Here is a 21,467-nt window from a genome sequence, read left to right as displayed (position 1 = left end):
GCTGTTATAGCTGACCAGGAACCCGCAAGCCGGTCTTCCATTTCTGCCGTTGCATTTGCCAGAGTGATACCAATCAGTTTTTTGTGCTAATCTCAAAACGTCGGTTCCTCATAACCCAGATATTTTTTGTGTGTGGTTACTTTACCTCCGTTCCAGAAACTAAGCGTGCAGATAAAAAAAAAAAAACAGTGTGTTGCATCAATTATTAACTTTTCTAGTTATCAAAATAATCTTTATTAAAAATATACACATGTTCACGTGAGCAAAACTAATCTCAGAATGATAACACAAGAGATTGAGTGGGATTACAGGAAATAATACTTTCCTTAAAATTATAATTTGCACAAATCAGAACCAACCTTTTGCAAGAAACCTCGTTTGGGTTGTGAAGATAGTATCAAATGATTTACACACGTGTCAAATATAGTCCAATCTTCACCATACGAGTGTTTAAGGCACATTTTGTGACTTGTTGACTAATATTTAGTAACATTTAATTTGAACAAATTCAAATCACTTAGTAAGAAGCTGTACATTTTGAAGTCAACAGCTGCAAAGAACAAAGCCTTTTAAATGCAATAGATAAAAAGAATATTCCCATCTAGGAAAGAGATAACACATCACAAATATACACATTCTGAAAAAACTAAGAATATAAAATATTTATCTTAATAAAAGCCAGCACTCTTGATCAGGATAGATAGAGCAAACATGTTAGTGCAAATCCAATTGTGTACACAAGAGAATGAAATTAGCAATGGGACACACATCTCCATGGGGACATTAAACAGAAATACAAAAAAAGCCACCAGCCGAGACAGAATAGGAAATATACATTTCCATCAGAAAAAAAGTAGTTAAAAAAAACCGTTTACCTTTTTTGTTCATTCCAAAGAAGGACCCAGTGTGAGCCATGCTGATTGTTAACAAAAAGCTCTTCTTAGATGGGTAAAAAAAAAGAAGCTGTTCAACAAAGTCCGTCAATACAGAAGAAGGAAAACACAAACTAATATATATGGTATGCTAAACCTGCATGAAAATATGCATTTCATACCCTACTTTGAAAGTGGAAGGATGGTGCCACTGTAACATCCTTATGCAGACTATGTACATGTATGCATGTGTAAAAACTCAGTGCAGGACATCTTGAGAGCAGTTAAACAGAATCATCAACATTAGACTGCAGCGCAAGTATAACTTCATCTCCAACAGAGAGGTTTATACTGCGGTCAATCATATAAACTCAAGTTCATATGTGAAATCTAACAGCCCATACGTTACATTTACATGTTACTTCTTTGGTTCATTGCTCCTGCACGTTGCCAAGGAGGATGAGGCTGGTCCAAAGTGGTATTCCGACATCCTCGTTGGTGGCTAGCCTGGCTCATCAGCATCCTTCCTGCTCTACTTCCTTCTCAGACACTACAGGCAAGATAAGATGGGAGATGCGGCTCCACAGTCCCCCATACTTGTCAATGTCCATGTCATTGAAGCCGGCTTGGTTGCTGGAGTCCACAAGCCTTTCCTTGACATAGTCATGCACCATCTCCTCCAAGTCTTTCAGACTCTGGTCCCCCGTGACCTCATCTTGAGGAAGAAGCACAGTAAACAACAAGAACACCCGCTTGTATGCAGCGTTCTCATGGTCGCAGTAGCGATAAAAAATGAGGGTGGAGCCTGGAGGCAACTCTTCGAAGCGATGAATGACAGCCACTGGTTGGTTTCCTTCAAAGGCTGCTCGCAACTGGCTGTCGATGTCGAGCTTCACCTCGTCGCTGTCCTTGCTGGCTTTACTGGATCCATCAATGTGAAGGACGGAGGCGTTGAGGGCAGAGGAGAAGGAGGCGGCCAGCCGCTGAGCCAGGCAGTGCAGTGTCCTCTCAGCCCTGTGGCCTGCGGTAAAGATCAGACTGACCGGCTCAGTGGGCTGGGCTGTTTGGAGGTGCTTCTCCAGGTGGATCTTGCTCATCCTCCACAACTCAGGCCGCTGACTTGGGAACTGAGTCTCAAGAAGAGACAAATGATCAGCAAATATTTCTGGCTTTACAGCCCTGGATGGATGCGTTCCACCATTTGAAGTCTTTTTAAGTACAGGAATGATCTTGCATGCCACCAAGAGGGTCGAACAGAGCAGCACCAGGAGAACCAAACGCCATAAATACCAAATGAATCCTGGAGGGACACAAGGCCATAGTCACATGTAGTATTGCAAATAATGTAAAACAAGTATCTTTGGATGTGAAGATACTAAAATTAAAACAATGATATCTTACCTCGACCGGAATATCCAGAGCTTTTCTTGATAACAGCAATTTTCTTTATCCCTTGTAAAATAAAAATCTCATTAAATCAATGTCAAACATGTCACAGCGACATTAGATGTTGCTAATGACTGATATATTCAGTTAAAGCTGCAATACCTTGTTTTTTGTACTGAGCAGTTTCTTTTAGTTTCTGCATCTTATTCAAACGTCGCGTTGTGTAGGATTTCTCTGAGGCTGGGTACACACGTGGGACGCGATAGTTAACTGTTGGTATACCTAAAAGGTGAGGCAGAATTCAATGTAAAATCTGATATTTTTTTGGGAGATGTAAACCCATTGGACAGGTGCTCAATGCCATTTTGTAGATACAGTCTGACTAAACATAAACGTCTACAATACCAGTGGCCTTGGCCTCCATTGTCCTCTTGTAGTCGGCCATGCTGGTGACCGACACATCGCGTCTGTTTGCTGGTGGTCTGATTTGTGCGGCAGACTTGGTGGGGGCTACAGGTTCCTTTGTTGATGGTTTTACTGAAAACAAACAAGCCAGATTAGGATTACTGTATTATCAATCCTTGAGGCAATCATTCCCACGCATAATCAATCTGTAGCCTTTTCCTACCTCTCTTGGTTTTCATCCAGTCCAATTCTACATTTACAGCAAGACTTGATCTGTGGCGTTCACCAAGATTAACTCGTGGGGATAAATTTATATCGCCAAGGTTGCCTGATTCATAGAGAGAAAACCTTGATTTAGATACAAACCTATAGATCTGTTAGTGAAAAGAAGTCTTATGAATCAGAGATTCACAATTAATATTCAACCAAGTAAGTATAAATGTAATAACATCTGCTTTGGTGGAAACACAAACATAGAAATATCACTGAGCAACTTTGGCTAGTGCCAGAATTATTGATTGATTAATGTGTTAGTTGATCGTACAAAAAAATATCAATAATTTTGGTAGCTGGGTAATTTTGTATAAGGCAAAAATGGCAAATTTGCCAATTACAGATTCTCAAGTGCGAGAATGTGCTGTCTTTTTAGTTGTATATAATTAATCATGACATTGAAATTGTGAATTATTGGTGACAAAACAAGCAATATGAAATCACTTCGGGGAAACTGATGAATAATGACAATATTTCATCAGTTGCAGCCCTAACCGTGGTATGTTGTTGGTTGATGAGTTCCATGAGAGGAATCCTGTACAATATCCATTTCCAGGTCTTCATTGTTATCCAGATCTTTAACCGATTCCTGGACATCCATCTCCTTCTCATCCCCACTTTCATCCACTGGTCTCTCAGTCTCTGTCCGGCTCTTCTTGCTCGGGGACTCTGTTAAATTGGACATAAAAGACTTGAAAAAGGGACTGACTAGTGCAACTGTCGTTCCAACTAGGCAAATACTTTTAACTGGAGCATCTTACCGTCATCGTCTGAGCCAGTCTCCACATCGCCGGAACCATTGACAGCTGGGACAGGAGCTTGGTTTTTTAATCCCTTTCTGGTCCTCTTGAGCGGACCCCTGAGGCTCGGTTCAACAATCAATACTAGAGGAGCAGAAAGACATGTTACTGTAGGTCGAAGTTTCAAAGAACTGCTACGCTACACGTTAACATAAAACCGTTAACATATCACTTTTGGGGATTGTCTACATTGATGAAGTAAGCGAAACTTAGTTTCAGAATAAATTCAGGAGGGTTTCTCGTTCAACTTTGAGCGCTGTTTAGCTTCGATGGCTAAACTAGCCGTTTGTACACCAGTCCTTTTGCTCACCTTTAACGTTCCCCGATGACTGCCTCGTCGACCGTCTCAACGGGCGAGCCTCTTTATCTTCAGACACCTTGGAATCCATTGTGATAACTCGGGCGATTACGGCAACATTAATTAATTAATACGACGAAACATCGCGTTCACTAATGGATAAGCTTTCCTGATTTCCTTGTATAGTTAAGGGGAACCATTTCGTGAGCGGACGCCGTCGATGTCCGGAAATGCCACCGTTTAGATATCCCCATGGAAACACTGGCCGCTGCTGGACGTTCCGACGGGAACATTTGTGACTCGTCGGTGCGACTCACGTAACGCGACATAAAAACAGACAAGGACGCGTTATACTGGACGTATTCCACGGCGATGTGATCGAGGGTGTGGTAAGAATGAATAACTATAATATATATGTAACATGTATGCATGGTATTTAAGTTACACGAAGGCAGTCCTTACAGACTTAACGTTACGTCTTGCTAACTGTCGTAACCAGCATATCTTGTCTGTCACTTCAATCGGTAGCTAGTTGGGAGCTAATCAACACTTTACGGTAGATTAGCTAGCTTCGTTCAAGCTTAGAGAGTCTTGCTAGCTAACTAGTCACTATTTTCAGTTTGCTTACAATGTCTGCTCGCGCAGCAATTTCAGTAAATTATCCCCCCCAGATATTATTAGCTAACCTCGGGGCTCTTGAAACAGACAATTCAATATTTCCAACTTTGACGTCAAGAAGCGTTTACTTCAGACTTTGAACATCGGTCCAAACTGATAACGCTAACTGTGCTCGTGTCTTAGCATACAAAACAGGTGCTTAACACAGATTTATTTGTATTAAATACAGCTTTGAACCATCTCTTGAGTGACGTGCCCCGATCCAAAGACATGGCAGAGCAAGAAATAGATCCCCACCACACAGCAGGTAACGTTGAAAACACCAATGACAAAAAGGACAGATATTGGTTATATTAGACGAGTGTTCACTAAACAAATACAGCAGACAGTAGTTTAAATGTACATGTAGTTTTTTAATTATTCTGCTCTTACATTAGTTTGTGAGCCTTGTTATCCATTTCCTAATGTGTCATACACATATTCATGTCAAGTTATTGTAAATTAACTAGTAAGACAACATGTTTCCTTCAGATCTGTAATATAACTGAAAATATGATTCTTAAATTAAACATTCAGTTAGACTAGAACTTAGATGACACTTAATTTCTGGTTATATTACAGGCAGTGATACGGCCAAAGAGAGGATGGCGCCTCCAATAGAAAGATCTTCACCTCCTGAAGACGACAAAACGCTGAATGTGAAGGATAACAGCAACCCTGAAGAAGGAAGCCATGGGGAGATGCCAAGAAAAGAGCAAAATTCCATTACAGCGGACATTTCAAGTGAGTGTTATCGTCAGTGTTGTAACAAGTGATTTTGACATTATTATCCCTGGTATTCACATTGTCAAAAAGCCAAGGCACTTATATTTACTCACTTCGGAAAAGCTTGCTACAGACCCGTGTCATTTTTCACAGTTTTGTAACCGTTCTCTAACGGGGGCATGTCCCAGTTCATGGTGTATTAAGACAATTTACTGTATTCTCCATGCAGTGTTTGTTCTGTGCAATGAGGGGAGGTTTCCACCATGTCATTGCATTCAAATTAAACATCTCCAAATGGAAATATTGATCTAGCCACAAACACCACAAACATTGCTCAGTTGTAGAAATTTGTCTCGCTCCAAATGTTTTGCATTCATATTCATTTTCACTTTATATTAAATTATTCTTGGTAAGTTGGTTAGCTGAGTTGTAAGCTCTGTGTGAATGTTTGTAGATGCAAAATGTTTATTCTGCATTCAATATTTCCAACTTTGACATCATGAAGCCTTGCTTGATTTCTGGTTCAAACCATTGTAAACTTCAGACTTTGAACATCTGTCCAAAACTGATAACGCTAAATGTGCTTGGGTCTTAGCATAACAAACAGGTGCTTAATACATATTTTTTTTTATTTATTTTTTTATAAATAATACAGCTTTGAACCATCTCTTGAGTGACGTGCCCCTATCCACAGACATGGCAGAGCAAGAAACAGATAACCACACAGAAGGTAATGTTACTAAAACACTAGTGACAAAAAAGGACAGATATATTAGACTAGTATGTTTACTAAACATATACGGTAGGCAGTGGTCTAAATTTACGTCATTTATTTATTTTTTCATTCTGCTCTTACATTTGTTTGTGAGCCTTGTTATCCATTTCATAATGTGTCATACAATTATTCACGTGAAGTTATTTAAAATTAACTAGTAAGACAAAATGTTTCCTTCAGATCTGTAATAGAACTGAAAATAGGATTCTTAATTTAAAATTAAACATTAGCCATTAAGTTAGACTAGAACTTAGATGACACTTAATTTCTGGTTATATTACAGACGGTGATTCGGCCAAAGAGAGGATGGCGCCTCCAATAGAAAGATCTTCACCTCCTGAAGATGACAAAACGCTGAATGTGAAGGATAACAGCAACCCTGAAGAAGGAAGCCATGGGGATTACAAGAGAGAGATGCCAAGAAAAGAGCAAAAGCCCATTACAGCGGAGATTTCAAGTGAGTGTTCAATGAGTCTAAAGCTTTGTCTGCATCTACTGCAGTGTGCACAGGCTCGCAAATCTGTATTCTGCATTTTACCATCCATGTCATGGACTTGGTTGCTTTGTTTACAGCTGTTAGTGTCTTTTTTTATTAATGCTCCTCACTCTTAATCCACTGCAATTTGCAGGTGGATGTCATTAAACAAACTGACCTTCAGTCACAGTATGGTATTGGCATTTGTTTGCAGTGCTGTATTCAGTAGTTATTTAACTGTGTTTATGTCCTTACTATATTCAATTTCCAAGCTCAAAGGGTAGGTTCACATTTTTTTCTTAAAATTATACTGACGTGCCCTTTAGTGTGAAATTCCCTCCGTGTTGCTAACCCTCCACGGCAGCTCAGCAAGGAATCAGTCTATTGAAATAAAGAGCGATTTTCATACCAAAAAGACTGTAGTAACATTTACAGTGACTAACTACTGTTTCATCATACATGCGGGCATCTATATAAGTGTGGGTATTGATATAAGATGGATGACCTATCCTTTAATACTGAGTTAAAAAAAAACACAACTAATTTTAACAATTTGTTTTGTGTTCTCAGGAGAATACAACCCTGAAGAGACAAAAGCACCAGAAACAACCGGCCCACCAACCCTAGATGGCAAAAAGGATGACCAAGTAGATGGACCTGATGAGGAAACCCCAGACTCTAACGACACAAACACTGAAGAGGGTGAGTGGGACTTTTCTGACTACTTTTTTTCCCCCTTAGCTTTCTGATTTGGGGTGCTGAGCTTCTGGGCGTTCCAGTGTAACACACCAGGTGTGGTTCACTCGTGGGAAGCCGGTGAGTGAGCATGAACATGAGGCTGCACAAGTGAGCTAACACGTTTTTCCTTTTCCCCCCTCTACCATCTGTCAGATGATGAGAGCTGCCTGGATAAGGAAGATGAGGATATGAACACAATCCCCACACAGACCAAGGAAGACGTTGAAACCATTGGTCCCACCATTAAGGAGACTGCTGATGCTGAACCTGCAATTCCAGTGGTTATTGGACATCTGTGGGGCAATCTTGGTAATTTATCCTTGCGCTTTTAGCCTCTTGTTTCTCTTTAGAAACATTTAAATAAAATGCCTGCCATGGCCTTACCATCTCAGTGGTAGTCATTTAAATAACCGTTCTGAATAACTTATAAATGACTTACTCAGTATTAACCGAGACAACACATGTGCCTTCTCTCCATAGGAATTACATACCTGATAGCAGCCAGTTTGTCGGCGATCGTAATTGCCTTCCTGTGGCAGCATCTCTACCAACCCAAGTCTTCCCATCAGAAAGAGGAAGTGCGGCAAATAGACATCTTCCTCAGGCAGTTGGAAAAGGTAAAGACTCAGTTCCCTAATCAACGTACGGAGCTCTGGGATAGAAGTAAGATCCACCTGCTGAGGCACCTCCAAACAGCCCAGCCCACTGAGCCGGTCAGTCTGATCCTGACTGCAGGCCACAGAGGTGAGAAGACACTGCACTGCCTGGCTCGGAGACTTGCCTCCGCCTTCTCCTCTTCTCTCAACGCCTCCGTCCTCCACATCGACGGAGCCAGCAAAGCCAGCCAAGACAGCGACCAGGTCAAACTGGACATCGACAGCAAGTTGCAGGGAGCTTTCGAAGGAGATAAACCTGTGGCCGTCATTAACCGCTTCGAGGAGCTGCCTCCAGGCTCCACTCTTATTTTTTATCGCTACTGTGACCACGAGAACGCTGCCTACAAGAAGACTTGTCTGATCTTCACAGTACTGCTGGGGGAGGAAGAGGAGATTCCTGCCGAGACTCGTCTGAGTACTGTGGAGGAGCTGGTGGACGACCATCTTCAGAAGAAGTTCCTCTCCGATGGTCATCCGGTGTCTTTTGACAGGATGGACATTGACAAGTACAGTGGACTGTGGAGTCGTATTTCTCACCTCATACTGCCTGTGGCAGCAGAGGAAAGGATAGAACGTGAAGGGTGCTAGGGGACATCAATAGTCACTGTTCAACTTTTAGTCAGAGCACTTAACTACCGCCTATCTTTCTGATTTCTCACTGGGTGACTAGTCATTCTGAGGCGAGAAGCAGTGGTTTTTAAACACCCTAAAGTTTCTTACAATTGCTATAATGAAGCTCACTACAGATTAAGGAATCAAGTATAAATGGGACACTTGATATTATGAAGATTATGCTTTGGGATGTTTGTAAAAGAACAAAAATCCCAGGACATTCATCGTGGTGCTTTGATCAAATGTAATTATAGATTAATTGCAAGGTGGTTCAACTGGGGGCTTTGTGGATTTTGCGTCACAAAGCTCTTCGAGACAGAGCAATTCTTTTGGTATCACAATACAGGGGTTATTCTTTTTATGACAAGTCTTTTTCTGATTTACTTAAACCTACATGGCACCAGGTGCCTTAGCCGTACTTCCCATGTCTCTTTTTATATTCACACGAACATGAATCACACGGAGAGGCTGTATATGATCACACTACACTTCGGAGTTTGATGAAAACAAGTGCAGGAATTGGATGTGCCTTAAAGTGAAAATAAACAGGTAATTTAAAATGTTTTGTCGTTGTTATGGCTTCCTTCTTTAAGTCCTTTAAGCCATGTTTCTTAAACGTGCACAACAAACTGAAGTTACGTTCATTCGGCAGCTTACTCAGGGTTTGGTGTCCAGTTGATGAATAAATAGAAGAGCAACGTGAAACAAGAAAGAAAGCTATTTAAAAACCGTTTAAAAGCTACTTCGGCTATTAGCATCCTGACGCTGCTTGCACCGTGTGCACGGCTGCTACTAATGAACGACGTGATCAACAGGTGCCAATTTACCAACTATTCAATGCCACGGTTGGCCACATGGGGCGCAATACCAACCACAGTCCAACAGCATGCTTCATAACAGGGAATTGAACGTCCTCCAGTCATTGTAGTGAACTCTTTTTGCGGCTAGGGGGCAGTAAAAGCACAGCTGAAACTTGTATAGAAACTGAAGAGCATCAAATCAATATGCAACAGGTTTCTTTGTATTCGACCTAAAAAATATCCTTTAGAACCTATAATGCCAAGTTGAATCTAAAAGAAAGACCAAGATGAGGCTGACTTTCAATGCATTTGCCCCCCACTAATGATAATTGTGCTTCACCACCATCATGTTTGAGAAGTAACTTGAAGTAACTTGAAGCAGTTTAACTCCTCCTCGCCCGTCTGATCAGGCCCGCCCCCTGTCAGCGCGCCTCCAGCAGCAGATGCCGGCTGCTCCCTCACTGACTGCACGGTTTCTCTGCATTCACTGACAATGAACACGATGGCATCGCGCTATAAAGCTTAGTCTCGCTATAACTGATGGCTCCTCTGGATTCACCTCTCAGATTTTGGAGCCAGAAGTAGGCTATGATATTTTCTTGGCAGCTAAAGTAATTTGTGACAGGCTGTGCCTGCTTGCACACTTGCAACATTGCTTCTCTTTTCGGTGCTCTGTGAGCTTCGCAATATGTATAAGTTATGCATTGCCGTCGTCCTGTGCTGTGCGTTTTTCCCATGGTGCTCTGCAGCGCCAAAGACCTGGGGTGCAGATCCCAGGTCAGAATTTGAGCGCGAGCAAGAGGAAAGGCTAAAGGAGGTGACAGATGGCCAGGAGAGCATCCTCTCTAAGGTAGGAGCAAACATCTCTTCTTCACATGTTTTATGGACATTTCACAATTTCGTGCGCAAAAAATTCAAACGTTTTTTATTTTTATTGAGTGTCTTGCAAAATTCATCCGTCCTCTTCTCTTTGTAGCTGCTGGGTGATTATGACAAAGTGAAAGCCCTCTCGGAAGGCTCTGACTGTCGGTGTAAATGTGTTGTCAGACCCCTGAGCAGGAGCGCCTGCCGGCGGCTAGAAGAAGGCAGCGCCACTGCGCAGGACTTCTACAGCGTGGAGACTATCACATCTGGACCAGAGTGCAAGTGCGCCTGCATCGCTCCTCCGTCTGCGGTCAACCCATGCGAGGGAGAGTTCAGGCTGAAAACACTTAGAGAAGCTGGGAAAAAGAATGTCAAGGTGAAGTGTCGTCCGGTCCTTTCCCCAGCCTTACTCGATCCTACGATACGCATAAGCGATGCTCCAGTGCCAATAAAGGCTTTTTCGCCTGTTGTGTTTTAAGAGAAGCCTGGATCACTGGGGGTTTATGGATATCACGGGTTATCAAATTCAGAGGAGACTGAGTTTGGATGGGCTGGGGATAGACCTACTTATGGCGTGTCTTGAATTGGTAAAGGCCTTTGACGGAATCCACTTGATCATTCTAGCTTTCCACTATCCTCGAGCTGCTGGAGGGCTCCTTCTATGGCATGGATCTACTGAAGCTGCACTCCATTACCAATAAGCTGCTGGATCGCATGGAAAACATGGAAAAGGTATACAGCTACAGTGTACTTTTGAAGTGTGCAAAGATGACTGCAAATATGTTGGTATAGCAAACTATAGTGGGAGCAGGTGTGTTTTATATTGGGGGCTTCTGGCTTCGGTGTGTCCAGTAAAACACACTCTTTGGGCCAGTTTTCAGATTTATTAGGGGCTGGACCTGGAAGGAGTGCACAGACTTTCCATCACACGTGGACGTTTATCTCACTGAACCCTTAGCTGACCTGACTATAATGGACAAACAAAATACCTTCTTTGGTCTTTTCCCCATTCAGTAAATTACTTTTATTTTTCAATAGATTAATAAAGAATGAAAATATTATGATGGAGAATGGTATTTTAAGTTGACTAACTGTTTAAAACATACAGTTTTTAGTGTGAAGATGTGTTCAATCAGGAATTGAACAGTTTCATTCTTAACTGTGAATTTATTTATACTTGGATCAGATGGTCCAAATCATATCTATAATTTCCCCCCAAAAGGTTTTGTACGTGTCACTTTATGGTTAATGAATCACTGAGTGAAATGGACTGTGGTATAATTGAAAACATTGCACAGAGTCACATGCAACATAACCTGCAGTGAATAAAACTGAGAGGAAAAGCTGCATTTACTTTGGAAATAAACATGTTCACGGACTTGTCTTGGCATGGAAAACACAGCTGCAGGTAATGCAATTAATGAATAAATCAAGCATATCCATAATTACTTTTATTAGTTTCAGCTGTGCCTGTCCTGGTATGACATGTGAAAAGGTTGGTTGTAGAGAAGTTATAGTGACATCACTGCCATTTTTTTACCATGCATTCTGGGAAGTTAAGGGAGACGGAATACATTGTTTTCTCTGTCCCAATAATAATAATAATAATAATAATATTAGCAATGAAATGACTCATAGATGAAGTCCATGTCGCTGCTGCAGGTTCGGGGTCCTGGTATAGTTCATCTTGGATCACTGTCACACTTTATTGGTTTACTGGGGTACTTGAATAGAGCAGAGTCATCTTTAATGAGCTGTTCATACTATGACAAGTCAAAATGTCTGCATTGAAAATGGTTCATTAATTACTTAAGATTTCCTTCTGTTAATGATTATGTTTGCTGATGATTGCAGACAATTTTTCATAAAAACATACAAACTATTTCTGCTAATATGTTGATTTGTTCATGACTGCATGAAGGCAGTAGCTCTGAACTACACCACGGCTGAAGTGAAGCCCCAGAAGAGCCAGAAGAGCTCTCAGATCCCGGCTGAAAGCCCGCCCACCCCTGCTCTGCACCGGCACCAGGACCAGAAGAGACCAAGTGAGGCCAGCAGGACTGAAGCAGATCAAGACCCAGATGTAAGTGACACCTTAATATCACAGTGATGCGTAAAGGAAAGAGCTAAACTATTAATGCCACTCAGTGATATTAGAAATTCTTTATTTTACTGTTCTATAATAACACAGTATTAACTGCATTTTTACTTTGGTAATTATTGATGCAAAAGGGGGGATGATCTTTAATTGCCAAAATGTACTTGAAATAATAAGTACCTTTTAAAGCATAAATAACAAGTGAATATTTATTGTGTATTAAAAGGTAGTTAACGCCTCAAAATATAGTTATAGCATTACTGTCACATTAAGAACATAACTTGGCTAGTATCATTAAATAAGATAGCAAATTATACAGTACTTCCTAGTACTCACCAGATAATTATACACCAACTTTACAGCAAAGTACATATGGTCTTACCTGTCAATAATAACCAGTTGTTAGTAACGTACACCTACCTAGTACATACATATTTCTTATGATATTAACATCTAACTACTAAATAAATATTAAAAATGCTTTTTCCTGTTTCACACATTGCATTACACCAGTCAGTGTGTTACAACTCACTATGGTGCCATTAAATCAATTAATAGCAGTTGCTAAACTTACCTATGGGAAGACTATAAGACTCTTCTCTTGTGTTATAATGCATCAATATTGTTACAGGACAAAACCTGACTGACAGTATTCAGTATTAAAAGCTGCTGTGAATCAACTGAATTCAGGAGAGAAACAAGCCTAAAGAAGTGATTGGATTCACATGTTGCTGCTCAGACTGCGAAAGCATTATTAAGTCTTGTATGCGTTCAAAACAAAAGCAGTAATTATGTGTTCTTTCCACAAAGTACACCATAAAATCATCGTCTCCACAATAAAAATGTGTGAAAGAGTTATTGAGGTAATTGGAAGGTTTGGCAGACCTTGTGGACAAAAGCAGTCCAGCGACTTTACCACTGGGGCCTGATCCATGACAGCTATAATGTGACCTAGGGAGCCCGTCCAGCAGAGCTGGGTGGACCCGGCTTCACGTGCAAGTGATTCACAAGTTTAATATGCTTCACGAGAGCACTTGTAAGAAGCATTAAAGAAGGTTATTAAGGAAATAACAATGAAATAATTAAAAGTTTCCACTTTATTAAAGGATAAATCACGTTTATTGCAACTTGGGTTGCACTTTGTAGTTTTGTTCATCATTTATCAACAATAATAATGTTACACTGACAAATTTAATTGCTGAGGACTGTGCATGGTGTTACTCAGCTAAAAAAAGAAGTAACATGATCACGGTCAGATTTCATACAAATCCCAGGTTAACTAAACTTATTTAGAAGAGAAAATTAACATAAACAATAAATGTATGACCCAAAATTTCCATTTTAAACATCAACCCCAGTTTACAGACTGACTTGCTGGTTCAGCTTGGCCCTACTTGTTCTTGCCACAGTCATGCACACTGCAATGAGGAGTTAATACCTACATTGTGGGTGTTGCCAATTTATTTCCCCCCCAAAAAGTTGGCTCTGGCTAAACTCTTGGTTTACTTAAAGTCTGATTGTCTGAGTTCTTGTTTGTTGTTGAGCTCACTAAACAAAAAAAGAAAGTAATTTGTCCCTGGAACAAAACATTTTATTTCGTTAGGCTTCTCCAAGTGTTCCAAAATGAAGTTGAACCAGTGAAACGGTTGTATAAGTTGTTTTTATTATTGCTTTTCTTTCCATGGTAGAATGAACTCTCTTCTCTCCTATCATTATCTCATTGATCCAGTATATAATCAAACTGATGTATTGGTCTCATCCTTATGCATTTGGTTGCACTGGTAAATGTTCTTTTCTCATAGAAGCTCTGTGTGTCCAACTGTCCACTTACAGGAAGAGTATGAGAAGAAGTTTATTGAGGAAAATCCATCCTTGCTAGAGACAGACGGCTCTGCTCAGATCATTGAAGTTAAACCTCAGGCGACTTTCAGAAACGTGGCTAACAAGGAGGCTTCTCAGGTGTCGAAGACCGGCCCCAACGGAATGATCATAAGAGGGATGACTTTTTATAAATCGGAGCCAGATCCAATGGTGGCGGATGATGGAGACCCTGGAGAGAACCGTGAGTGTAGACCCTCAGCAGAGGAGGAAAAATAAACAAATCTATAAAAAAAATGCACCAATTACGGTAGTGTGATAAACAAGTGATACTAAAAGTATAGCTTCTGCTGTTTGCATGACCTTCATTTATGATTTCAGACACAGATTAATATACAATTTCAACCTTATTGGATGATTCAAAAGAAATCATTTCACATTTTCTTTTTTTCTTTTCTTCTTTTTTTAGTTTTTGAGTATCATGGCTTCAGTGGTGACGGCCCCATCAACCTCTTCATTGAGGAGAATCTTTTACAACACAGTCCCAACCGAGTCCCTCGCCCCAAGATGAGGACGGGACCGAGATCATTTCAACCAAAGACAACCGGTCCTTTGCACGGTTCCACAAAGACCAGCCAATCAGCCAAACCGAAAGAAACTCAGCCCACCTCAAAAACTCACAGTGAGTTCGTCAGCGCGGGTGGAACCACCTCGGTGGACGTGTCGACAGACATACGGAGTGACGCATCCACAGCGAGGAGCGTCACGTTTGGACCAACCGCTACCGCGCAGAAAGCCAGGACCACGGTCGCTGCACCTCAAACTGCTCAAAGAGTCACTGCTGGAATCACTCAGGGGCCAATCCATGTGATGGCAGAACCTTCTGGCACTTCTTCAAGCTTGACTGCCGAGGAAACAACAAAAACTACAATAAACACAACCCAACCATCCGAAATTATAGCCACAAAAGAAGTCCGGCCAGCATTCACGACAAGAAAAATACCAACCACCAAGATGGAAAGCTCTACCCAGGAGGTGAAAGAACAAATGCAAATCATTCCCAACAGCACTGCAGCTCTTTCAAGCACACATATGCCAAATCCAGCCACAGAGGCTTTAGCTACCATTCCGTCTTCCAGTATGACCATCGCAACCCATGCTGCCCTGACCTCAGCACCAATACGCCGCACAACAGCTCCCACACCGGCTTCCACCACACCGGCTTCCACCACACCGGCATCTTCCACACCGGCTTCCTCCACTCCGGCTTCCACCACACCGGCATCTTCCACACCGGCTTCTTCCACACCGGCTTCCACCACACCGGCTTCCACCACACTGGCTTCCACCACACCGGCTTCCACCACACCAGCATCTTCCACACCGGCTTCCTCCACACCGGCTTCCTCCACACTGGCTTCCACCACACCAACATCTTCCACACCGGCTTCCTCCACACCGGCTTCCTCCACACCGGCTGCTGCCTCGACACCAGAAGAAACAACTGAATCAATTTTCTTTTCAGCTACGACTTTGCCTCCTACCACACAGAGACCGATCACTTTGCCTCCCCACACATCGCCGCCTTTCACCACACCTGTGACTACCCCTTCTTCATCTGCCGCCACCACCACCAGGCAGGCTGCTCAAGTCAAACAAAAATACAAAATCAGCTGGGAAGAGGAAGAGAGGGAGGAGCGACACCCGAAATTAGAAGAGCCAATGCAAAGACAGGAGGAATCGCCCTCAAGGAAACCTGGTAAGTTGAATCGAATGAGGGGAAGACTTATCGAATGTTTATCGAGTTAGGTTTAAGATAAACAAATGTCTGTTTTGCTATTCATTAAATAAATAGCAAATACATTCATGCTTTCAAGGAAAACAGCTAGAAACACTACAAAACCGCTCCAAGAAACGTTACAGTGCGAGACATGTTGATTAGCAAATGGGAAGGAGGAAGGTGCAATGAGTCCAAACTGCTGGCTGTAAGACTGTACTGTACACTGTAAAAAAAAAAAACTTCAAATGACTGGCTGTCAAACAAAACCCGTAAAATTAAGGTAAAATATCTTCATTCAAATAAAGGGCAAAAACCATACATTTACGGAAATTTTCATCAAAGGTTTTGCAGTGAAATACTGTTATTTTAGACCTTTCCTGTATTATTACAATCGAACACCTTCAACAAAGGGATATCACTAAAAATTCTGCTGTGAAACACTGTTATTTGACAAAGTTTTGTATTGAATTTAATTTATATAATTTCCCGTAAAATTAGGATTTATTTTTTACAGTGTAGTAGGTTTCATATTCCTGGCACATTGGATATCTGTAACAAATTTCATGGGAAACCATACAATAGTTGTGGAGACGTTTCTCTAAAAACCACAAATGTCGACCTCATGGCGTGGGAACATCAAAGTGAGCTGGTTTCACCCTCATGGAACCATGAATGTCGTTGTCTGGACATGATTTCATGCCTATCCTTCCACTGGTTGTTGAGATATTTGACATTGCCATCCAAAGAGCCAGAGTGGCTAAAAAGCCTCTTGGCAAGTCCTTATAAGAGTTTACCATATGCCCAAAAAAAAAAATATCCTGCAAATTCTCTAAACTTTGTAATTCAGTGCTCGGTCCTTCTTGGCAACCTCGACCTTTCCATGATAAAAGCTGGTTAAAATAAAAGCCTCTAATTATTTTCAGACCTAGGTTTGGATAAACAGCCTCGAAATCCTCACTCACGGCTCTGTGACTCTTTCACAGGGGAGTGTGAGGACACTTTGGCAACAATTTCGGAGCCGGTAACTCACAACACCTACGGCCGGAATGAAGGAGCGTGGATGAAGGATCCAAAGTCTGACAATGACAAAATCTACGTCACAAACTTCCTCTACGGAAATACTCTCCTGGAGTTCCGCAACCTGGAGGTTTTCAAACAAGGTGAGAGCCAGCAGTCAAAGCTTTCACTGAATGGCTTTTTGTTGTTTTCCTCTTGCTTCGAGGGAGTCTCATGCGTCGCCACTGTTCTTTATCCTTCCTAGGCCGTTTCACCAACTCATACAAGCTTCCCTATAACTGGGTTGGCACAGGCCACGTGGTCTACAACGGGGCCTTCTACTACAACCGCGCCCTCTCCCGAGACATCATCAAGTTCGACCTGCGGCGGCGCTACGTGGCGGCCTGGACCATGCTGCACGACGCTCTGCTCGAAGAGTCGTCATCGCAGTGGGAGCTGAGCCAGCACTCAGAAGTGGACTTTGCCGTGGACGAGAGCGGCCTGTGGATCGTCTACCCGGCACTCGACGGCGAGGGCTTCTTACAGGAAGTGATTATCCTGAGTCGACTGGACCCCTCAGACCTCAGCATGCAGAGGGAGACCACCTGGAGAACCGGGCTCAGGAGAAACCACTACGGGAACTGCTTCATCGTGTGCGGCGTCCTTTACGCTGTTGACAGCTACGACAAAAGGGACGCCAAACTGGAATACGCCTTCGACACTCACACAAACACTCAGATGACTCCCAGAATGCCCTTCACCAACAGCTACACCTACAACACGCAGATTGACTACAATCCCAAAGAGGGCGTTTTGTATGCGTGGGACAACGGACACCAAGTCACATACAACATTAAGTTTGCCTATGTAGACCCGTAGTAAGGGTCTGACAGTAGTTATTTTTAAAAAGTAATTTTGTATGGTTTGAATGGATTGTAGATCAGTCCACACGGCCTTCAGTATGGAGACCAAATATACTGAAGGCTTTGTGACACAATTGTTTTGTTCTTTGTTTTGTTTAAATTTGTATCTGAAATGAATGAAACGATGAGCCTGATTTCTCAGTCAACACATCATGTTGTACTGTATATATATTGTATTACTGTAAAAAAAGAAAAAGCCCTGTGAGATAAATTAATGTAGAAAGGTGTCAGAACCAGCTCACGTCATGGGTCAAATAACGCTTCAACAATTCACATAAAATAACCAATTCTTAGGAGAGCTACTCTTTGAACAAATCCCCCAATTGCGTGGAGAGATTCCATGTTTCTGTTTTATACACATGATTTTTGTATTCCATTGTTCTTTGCATCATATGCCGCAGGTATTCTGTGTGGTAACACCGTTGTCTTGGGAAAGCACTTAGCACATCCATATCAGACTGTTTTTGAAGAGACTGCAATAAAGTTAGTAAATACTAACATAAAATGTCTTCTGTGTTTGAATAATCACATTAAAGTGGCTTTAATTATAGCTTGTGTGTGTGTGTGGAGTCAACTGTGGGGAAAAAAGACAACCAGGCAGAGAGAAAAAACATAAATACAAACAGAGACAACGATTGTTCAAGGCTGTAGTTTACAGTTACTGGAGTTATGATGAAAAAAAAGTCCTGAACAGACTTTCTATTGTACTTGTTGAAACAAAGCCAAAGGATACACACAAAGGTATAGTAAAATCCAGTGTTTATTTTGGTTTTTGCACATAATAGAATACGAAAAAACAAAACCCTCACACATTTTTAATTGTACTTTTTTTTTGGATGCAGTAAAAACAATGCTGGAAAACAAATGTGTTTTTGAAACCAAAAGAAAAATATAAAAAAACAATTACACATACACACACACACAAACACACACGCACGGCCTGGCTCAAGAAAAAGGGCACATTTTTTATGGGCATTTGTTGAGTTAACACATAACCATCTGTACAAACGTGTCGCTAAAAGAAATACACTTTCAGGTACAAGTATAGTATGTTGCTTTATCAACATAGACAAATAAGTACATTTTATTACAATTTATTATATATTCTTTTATAGTGCAAATCTTTACAACAAATTAGTACTAAAACTCATAATGCAACAGTTTCTAGTAGGTTGCAATTTCAATATAGATTCAAGTGCACTAAATAAAAGTGAAATTTAGCTCGTGGACGGAGAAGTGAGGACTCAAACTATGCTTTTCACCAGTGGTTATATGTCAAACATTGCCATGTTTAGCCCAACTGTATATATATTGAGTTTCAATGTACAGATAATAAAACCTTGGGATGGCTACCCAGTGAAAAATACCCTCTACGGTAGTTCCAATTTTCCTTTCAATCCACCATTTGCCATTTTATCTACAATTCAGTCTAGAATACTAGAATTTAAAGCTCCCACAAAGTATAATCAGACAGATATAGAAGATGTCAATAAATCTTGACAGAATACATTTTGACCACATAAAAAAGGGGGAATTACATCTTAGCACAGGAGTTGGCTTTACTGTGACATAATAATATAAATAAATATGGACAGTATCCAAATCTGTTCAATCACATAGTAGAAGCACAGTGCAAAGCCCCAAAAACAAGGGAAAAAACAGAGCACCTGAATCCTTGAATGAATGGAAACCAGCCAACAGCATCATGGTTAGCCTGCTAGCTTTCACAGATCACTTCCTGAGTTTACTGAATGCCTCTAATTGCGGCGTCTAATTAATCAGTTTACCGTTTCACTGTTTTCCCAAGTCTTTGTATTTAGAGAGGCCAACAGACTACAAAATGAGAAAGAGAGACTGTTACAGCCCCTTTGTAGCCACGGTACAAACACAAATGCCTTCCCAGTGAGATCAACCTTCTGTATATAATCCTTTTCTGTTTTCCTCCTCCGGCTTTGCAGCTTGCTTTCCGAAATTAAGAACCCAAAAAGAAAGAGCAGACTTGAGGAGAGCTGCTACGGGGCGGAAGTATTTGTGTTATGACGGGGTGACTCAGGGTTCAATGCTCAGCCCCCTGCCGTTAAGCAATTACCCTTATGTGGGGCATTTGGGGTTACAGGGAGAAGTCAGTGCTGCCACACAAGGAGCAAGCGTCTGCTCGGACCCCATTACAGGCGGCCCCCAGATATCAACCCCGAATAAAGAATGCAGCTCACTCGAGCTGACAATTTGAGAACCTACCTTTGTATTTCATTCAAATATAAATCAAGTCAGTGGGAGTTCACCACATCTGAACCGTACTTCATCACACGCACAAAAAGAAAAGTGTGAACTGAGATCTTATCTTCATGGATTTAGTCGAGGAGTTATAAACAATAACAGGTGAGGGATCTTAAGCAGACCCCATTAGCACACCGACAGGAGGCGCGCCCTGGCTGTCATTCGAGGAGTGCTGGTAAAACGTCTGTGTGCGGTTGACCCGGAGCAAAGGCGGGATGCTGGAAGACCTGATGTGGATGATCCTGGTGTCCGTCACTTCACAGTCAATCTGCATCATCACCTCGTAGTCTTTGTCCCGTATGATGCTGTCTGTAATGGCGGCAAAAGAAGTGGAAGGTTGTTATTAGTTATTGTTGAATAAGTTGCTCCATCAGCAGTGGATTCATACCACGGCAAAAGATTTAATCAACTCAAGACACGAATAGTGGTCGTCTCCATAATCACTGGCAGGGTTGCAGAAAGATATGATTAAGAGAGTATTTTGGGAGTGTAAAGGGGTATTGTTTTGAAGGCAGTGTGGGAGAGAGGTAGAAGCTGGGTCACACATGGAGTCCAGAGCTGAGTCACATTCTGGATTTCTCCATCATTGAGATAAACAAAACAAGCCTAAACAAGAGCAGGACATGCACGTCTGAGAGGAAACTTGTGTGTGTGTGTGTGTGTGTGTGTGTGTGTGTGTGTGTGTGTGTGTGTGTGTGTGTGTGTGTGTGTGTGTGTGTGTGTGTGTGTGTGTGTGGGGTGGGGGAGAGAAAGAGAGCTGATGTGGAGTCAGGATCATTTAGGCTTTTTGTGTTCAGAGAAGAAAAGAAGCGAGTCTGGAGAGTTCGAGATCGATGTTGATGAGTCAGGCTATTGTGTTTGGAAAAACCCCAGAGACACACCGCAGTCCATGATAAACACGAAGCTTGTTATCAAACATAAATACATTTTAACAAGGTCATCCTGGAGTGTGACCTTCAAACAGTGTAACTGCTCTGGCTTTATCTTGGGAAATTGTAGTTCGGGGAAAAAGCTGCTGGATTTGAGACAACGGTTTGGTGCTTGTTTTAGTGATCTCCAAAAGCTTGAGGGAAGAACATCCTTTCAATTTGTAAAATGTTATAATTACAATAAAAAAAAAAAGCTATTCCCAACATGGTGAGCGTCCCTTGAGTATTCACATTAACAGACGACTCAAAAACACGTGGCTTCCTTTGTTGTTGGCGAGAGACAAGATAATAGCAGCATTCCCCACATGG

The 21,467-nt window shown here is 41.6% G+C and overlaps 4 protein-coding genes across 5 annotated transcripts in view; 2 read left to right on the top strand and 2 right to left on the bottom strand.

Annotated features, from left to right (window-relative positions):
* Window positions 1–255: 255 nt before the first annotated feature.
* Window positions 256–4,125, bottom strand: LOC306738872 (uncharacterized protein; the record flags this gene model as incomplete). Its single annotated transcript, XM_079220801.1, has 8 exons — window positions 256–2,172; window positions 2,274–2,324; window positions 2,421–2,540; window positions 2,664–2,795; window positions 2,887–2,991; window positions 3,432–3,605; window positions 3,698–3,820; window positions 4,047–4,125. The coding sequence occupies 8 exons, from the start codon at window positions 4,123–4,125 to the stop codon at window positions 1,388–1,390; spliced, it is 1,569 nt and encodes a 522-aa protein (XP_079076927.1). The 3' UTR covers window positions 256–1,387.
* A 206-nt stretch (window positions 4,126–4,331) lies between these two features.
* On the top strand, window positions 4,332–9,217 carry LOC306738824 (torsin-1A-interacting protein 2-like). 2 transcript variants are annotated; one of them, XM_079220746.1, is made up of 8 exons: window positions 4,332–4,423; window positions 4,882–4,959; window positions 5,274–5,435; window positions 6,112–6,147; window positions 6,476–6,649; window positions 7,238–7,369; window positions 7,559–7,714; window positions 7,886–9,217. In XM_079220746.1, exons 2-8 carry the CDS (start codon window positions 4,923–4,925, stop codon window positions 8,647–8,649), a joined length of 1,461 nt encoding a protein of 486 aa, XP_079076872.1. In that variant the 5' UTR covers window positions 4,332–4,423; window positions 4,882–4,922; the 3' UTR covers window positions 8,650–9,217. The 2 variants fall into 2 exon arrangements, with proteins under 2 accessions (XP_079076872.1, XP_079076871.1); XM_079220745.1 differs by having other exon boundaries at window positions 6,073–6,147.
* A 944-nt stretch (window positions 9,218–10,161) lies between these two features.
* olfml2ba (olfactomedin-like 2Ba) lies at window positions 10,162–18,502 on the top strand (the record flags this gene model as incomplete). The annotated part of the gene is made up of 8 exons (XM_079220792.1): window positions 10,162–10,323; window positions 10,450–10,713; window positions 10,962–11,069; window positions 12,259–12,420; window positions 14,269–14,497; window positions 14,723–16,012; window positions 17,017–17,193; window positions 17,295–18,502. 8 exons carry the CDS (start codon window positions 10,162–10,164, stop codon window positions 17,906–17,908), a joined length of 3,006 nt encoding a protein of 1,001 aa, XP_079076918.1. The 3' UTR covers window positions 17,909–18,502.
* A 192-nt stretch (window positions 18,503–18,694) lies between these two features.
* atf6 (activating transcription factor 6) overlaps window positions 18,695–21,467 on the bottom strand; it is a gene marked incomplete at its 5' end in the record, with an annotated part of 28,725 nt that continues 25,952 nt past the window's right edge. Inside the window, one exon of the mRNA XM_079221492.1 lies at window positions 18,695–20,538. Within this exon, the coding sequence (XP_079077618.1) occupies window positions 20,342–20,538 (197 nt within the window). The 3' untranslated portion in view covers window positions 18,695–20,341. The remainder of the gene's footprint in view (window positions 20,539–21,467) is intronic.

Source organism: Taurulus bubalis (genome assembly GCF_910589615.1).
Source record: "Taurulus bubalis genome assembly, chromosome: 7".
Lineage (NCBI taxonomy): Eukaryota > Metazoa > Chordata > Actinopteri > Perciformes > Cottidae > Taurulus > Taurulus bubalis.
This window is presented reverse-complemented; position numbering and strand designations above follow the sequence as displayed.

Bases quoted from the DNA above. Each gene is read 5' to 3' on its own strand.
- LOC306738824 (XM_079220745.1), top strand. From the start codon at position 4,923: ATGGCAGAGCAAGAAATAGATCCCCACCACACAGCAG. The intron at 6,148-6,475 runs GTAATGTTACTA...GTTATATTACAG, and splicing joins AACAGATAACCACACAGAAG to ACGGTGATTCGGCCAAAGAG. The intron at 7,370-7,558 runs GTGAGTGGGACT...ACCATCTGTCAG, and splicing joins CGACACAAACACTGAAGAGG to ATGATGAGAGCTGCCTGGAT.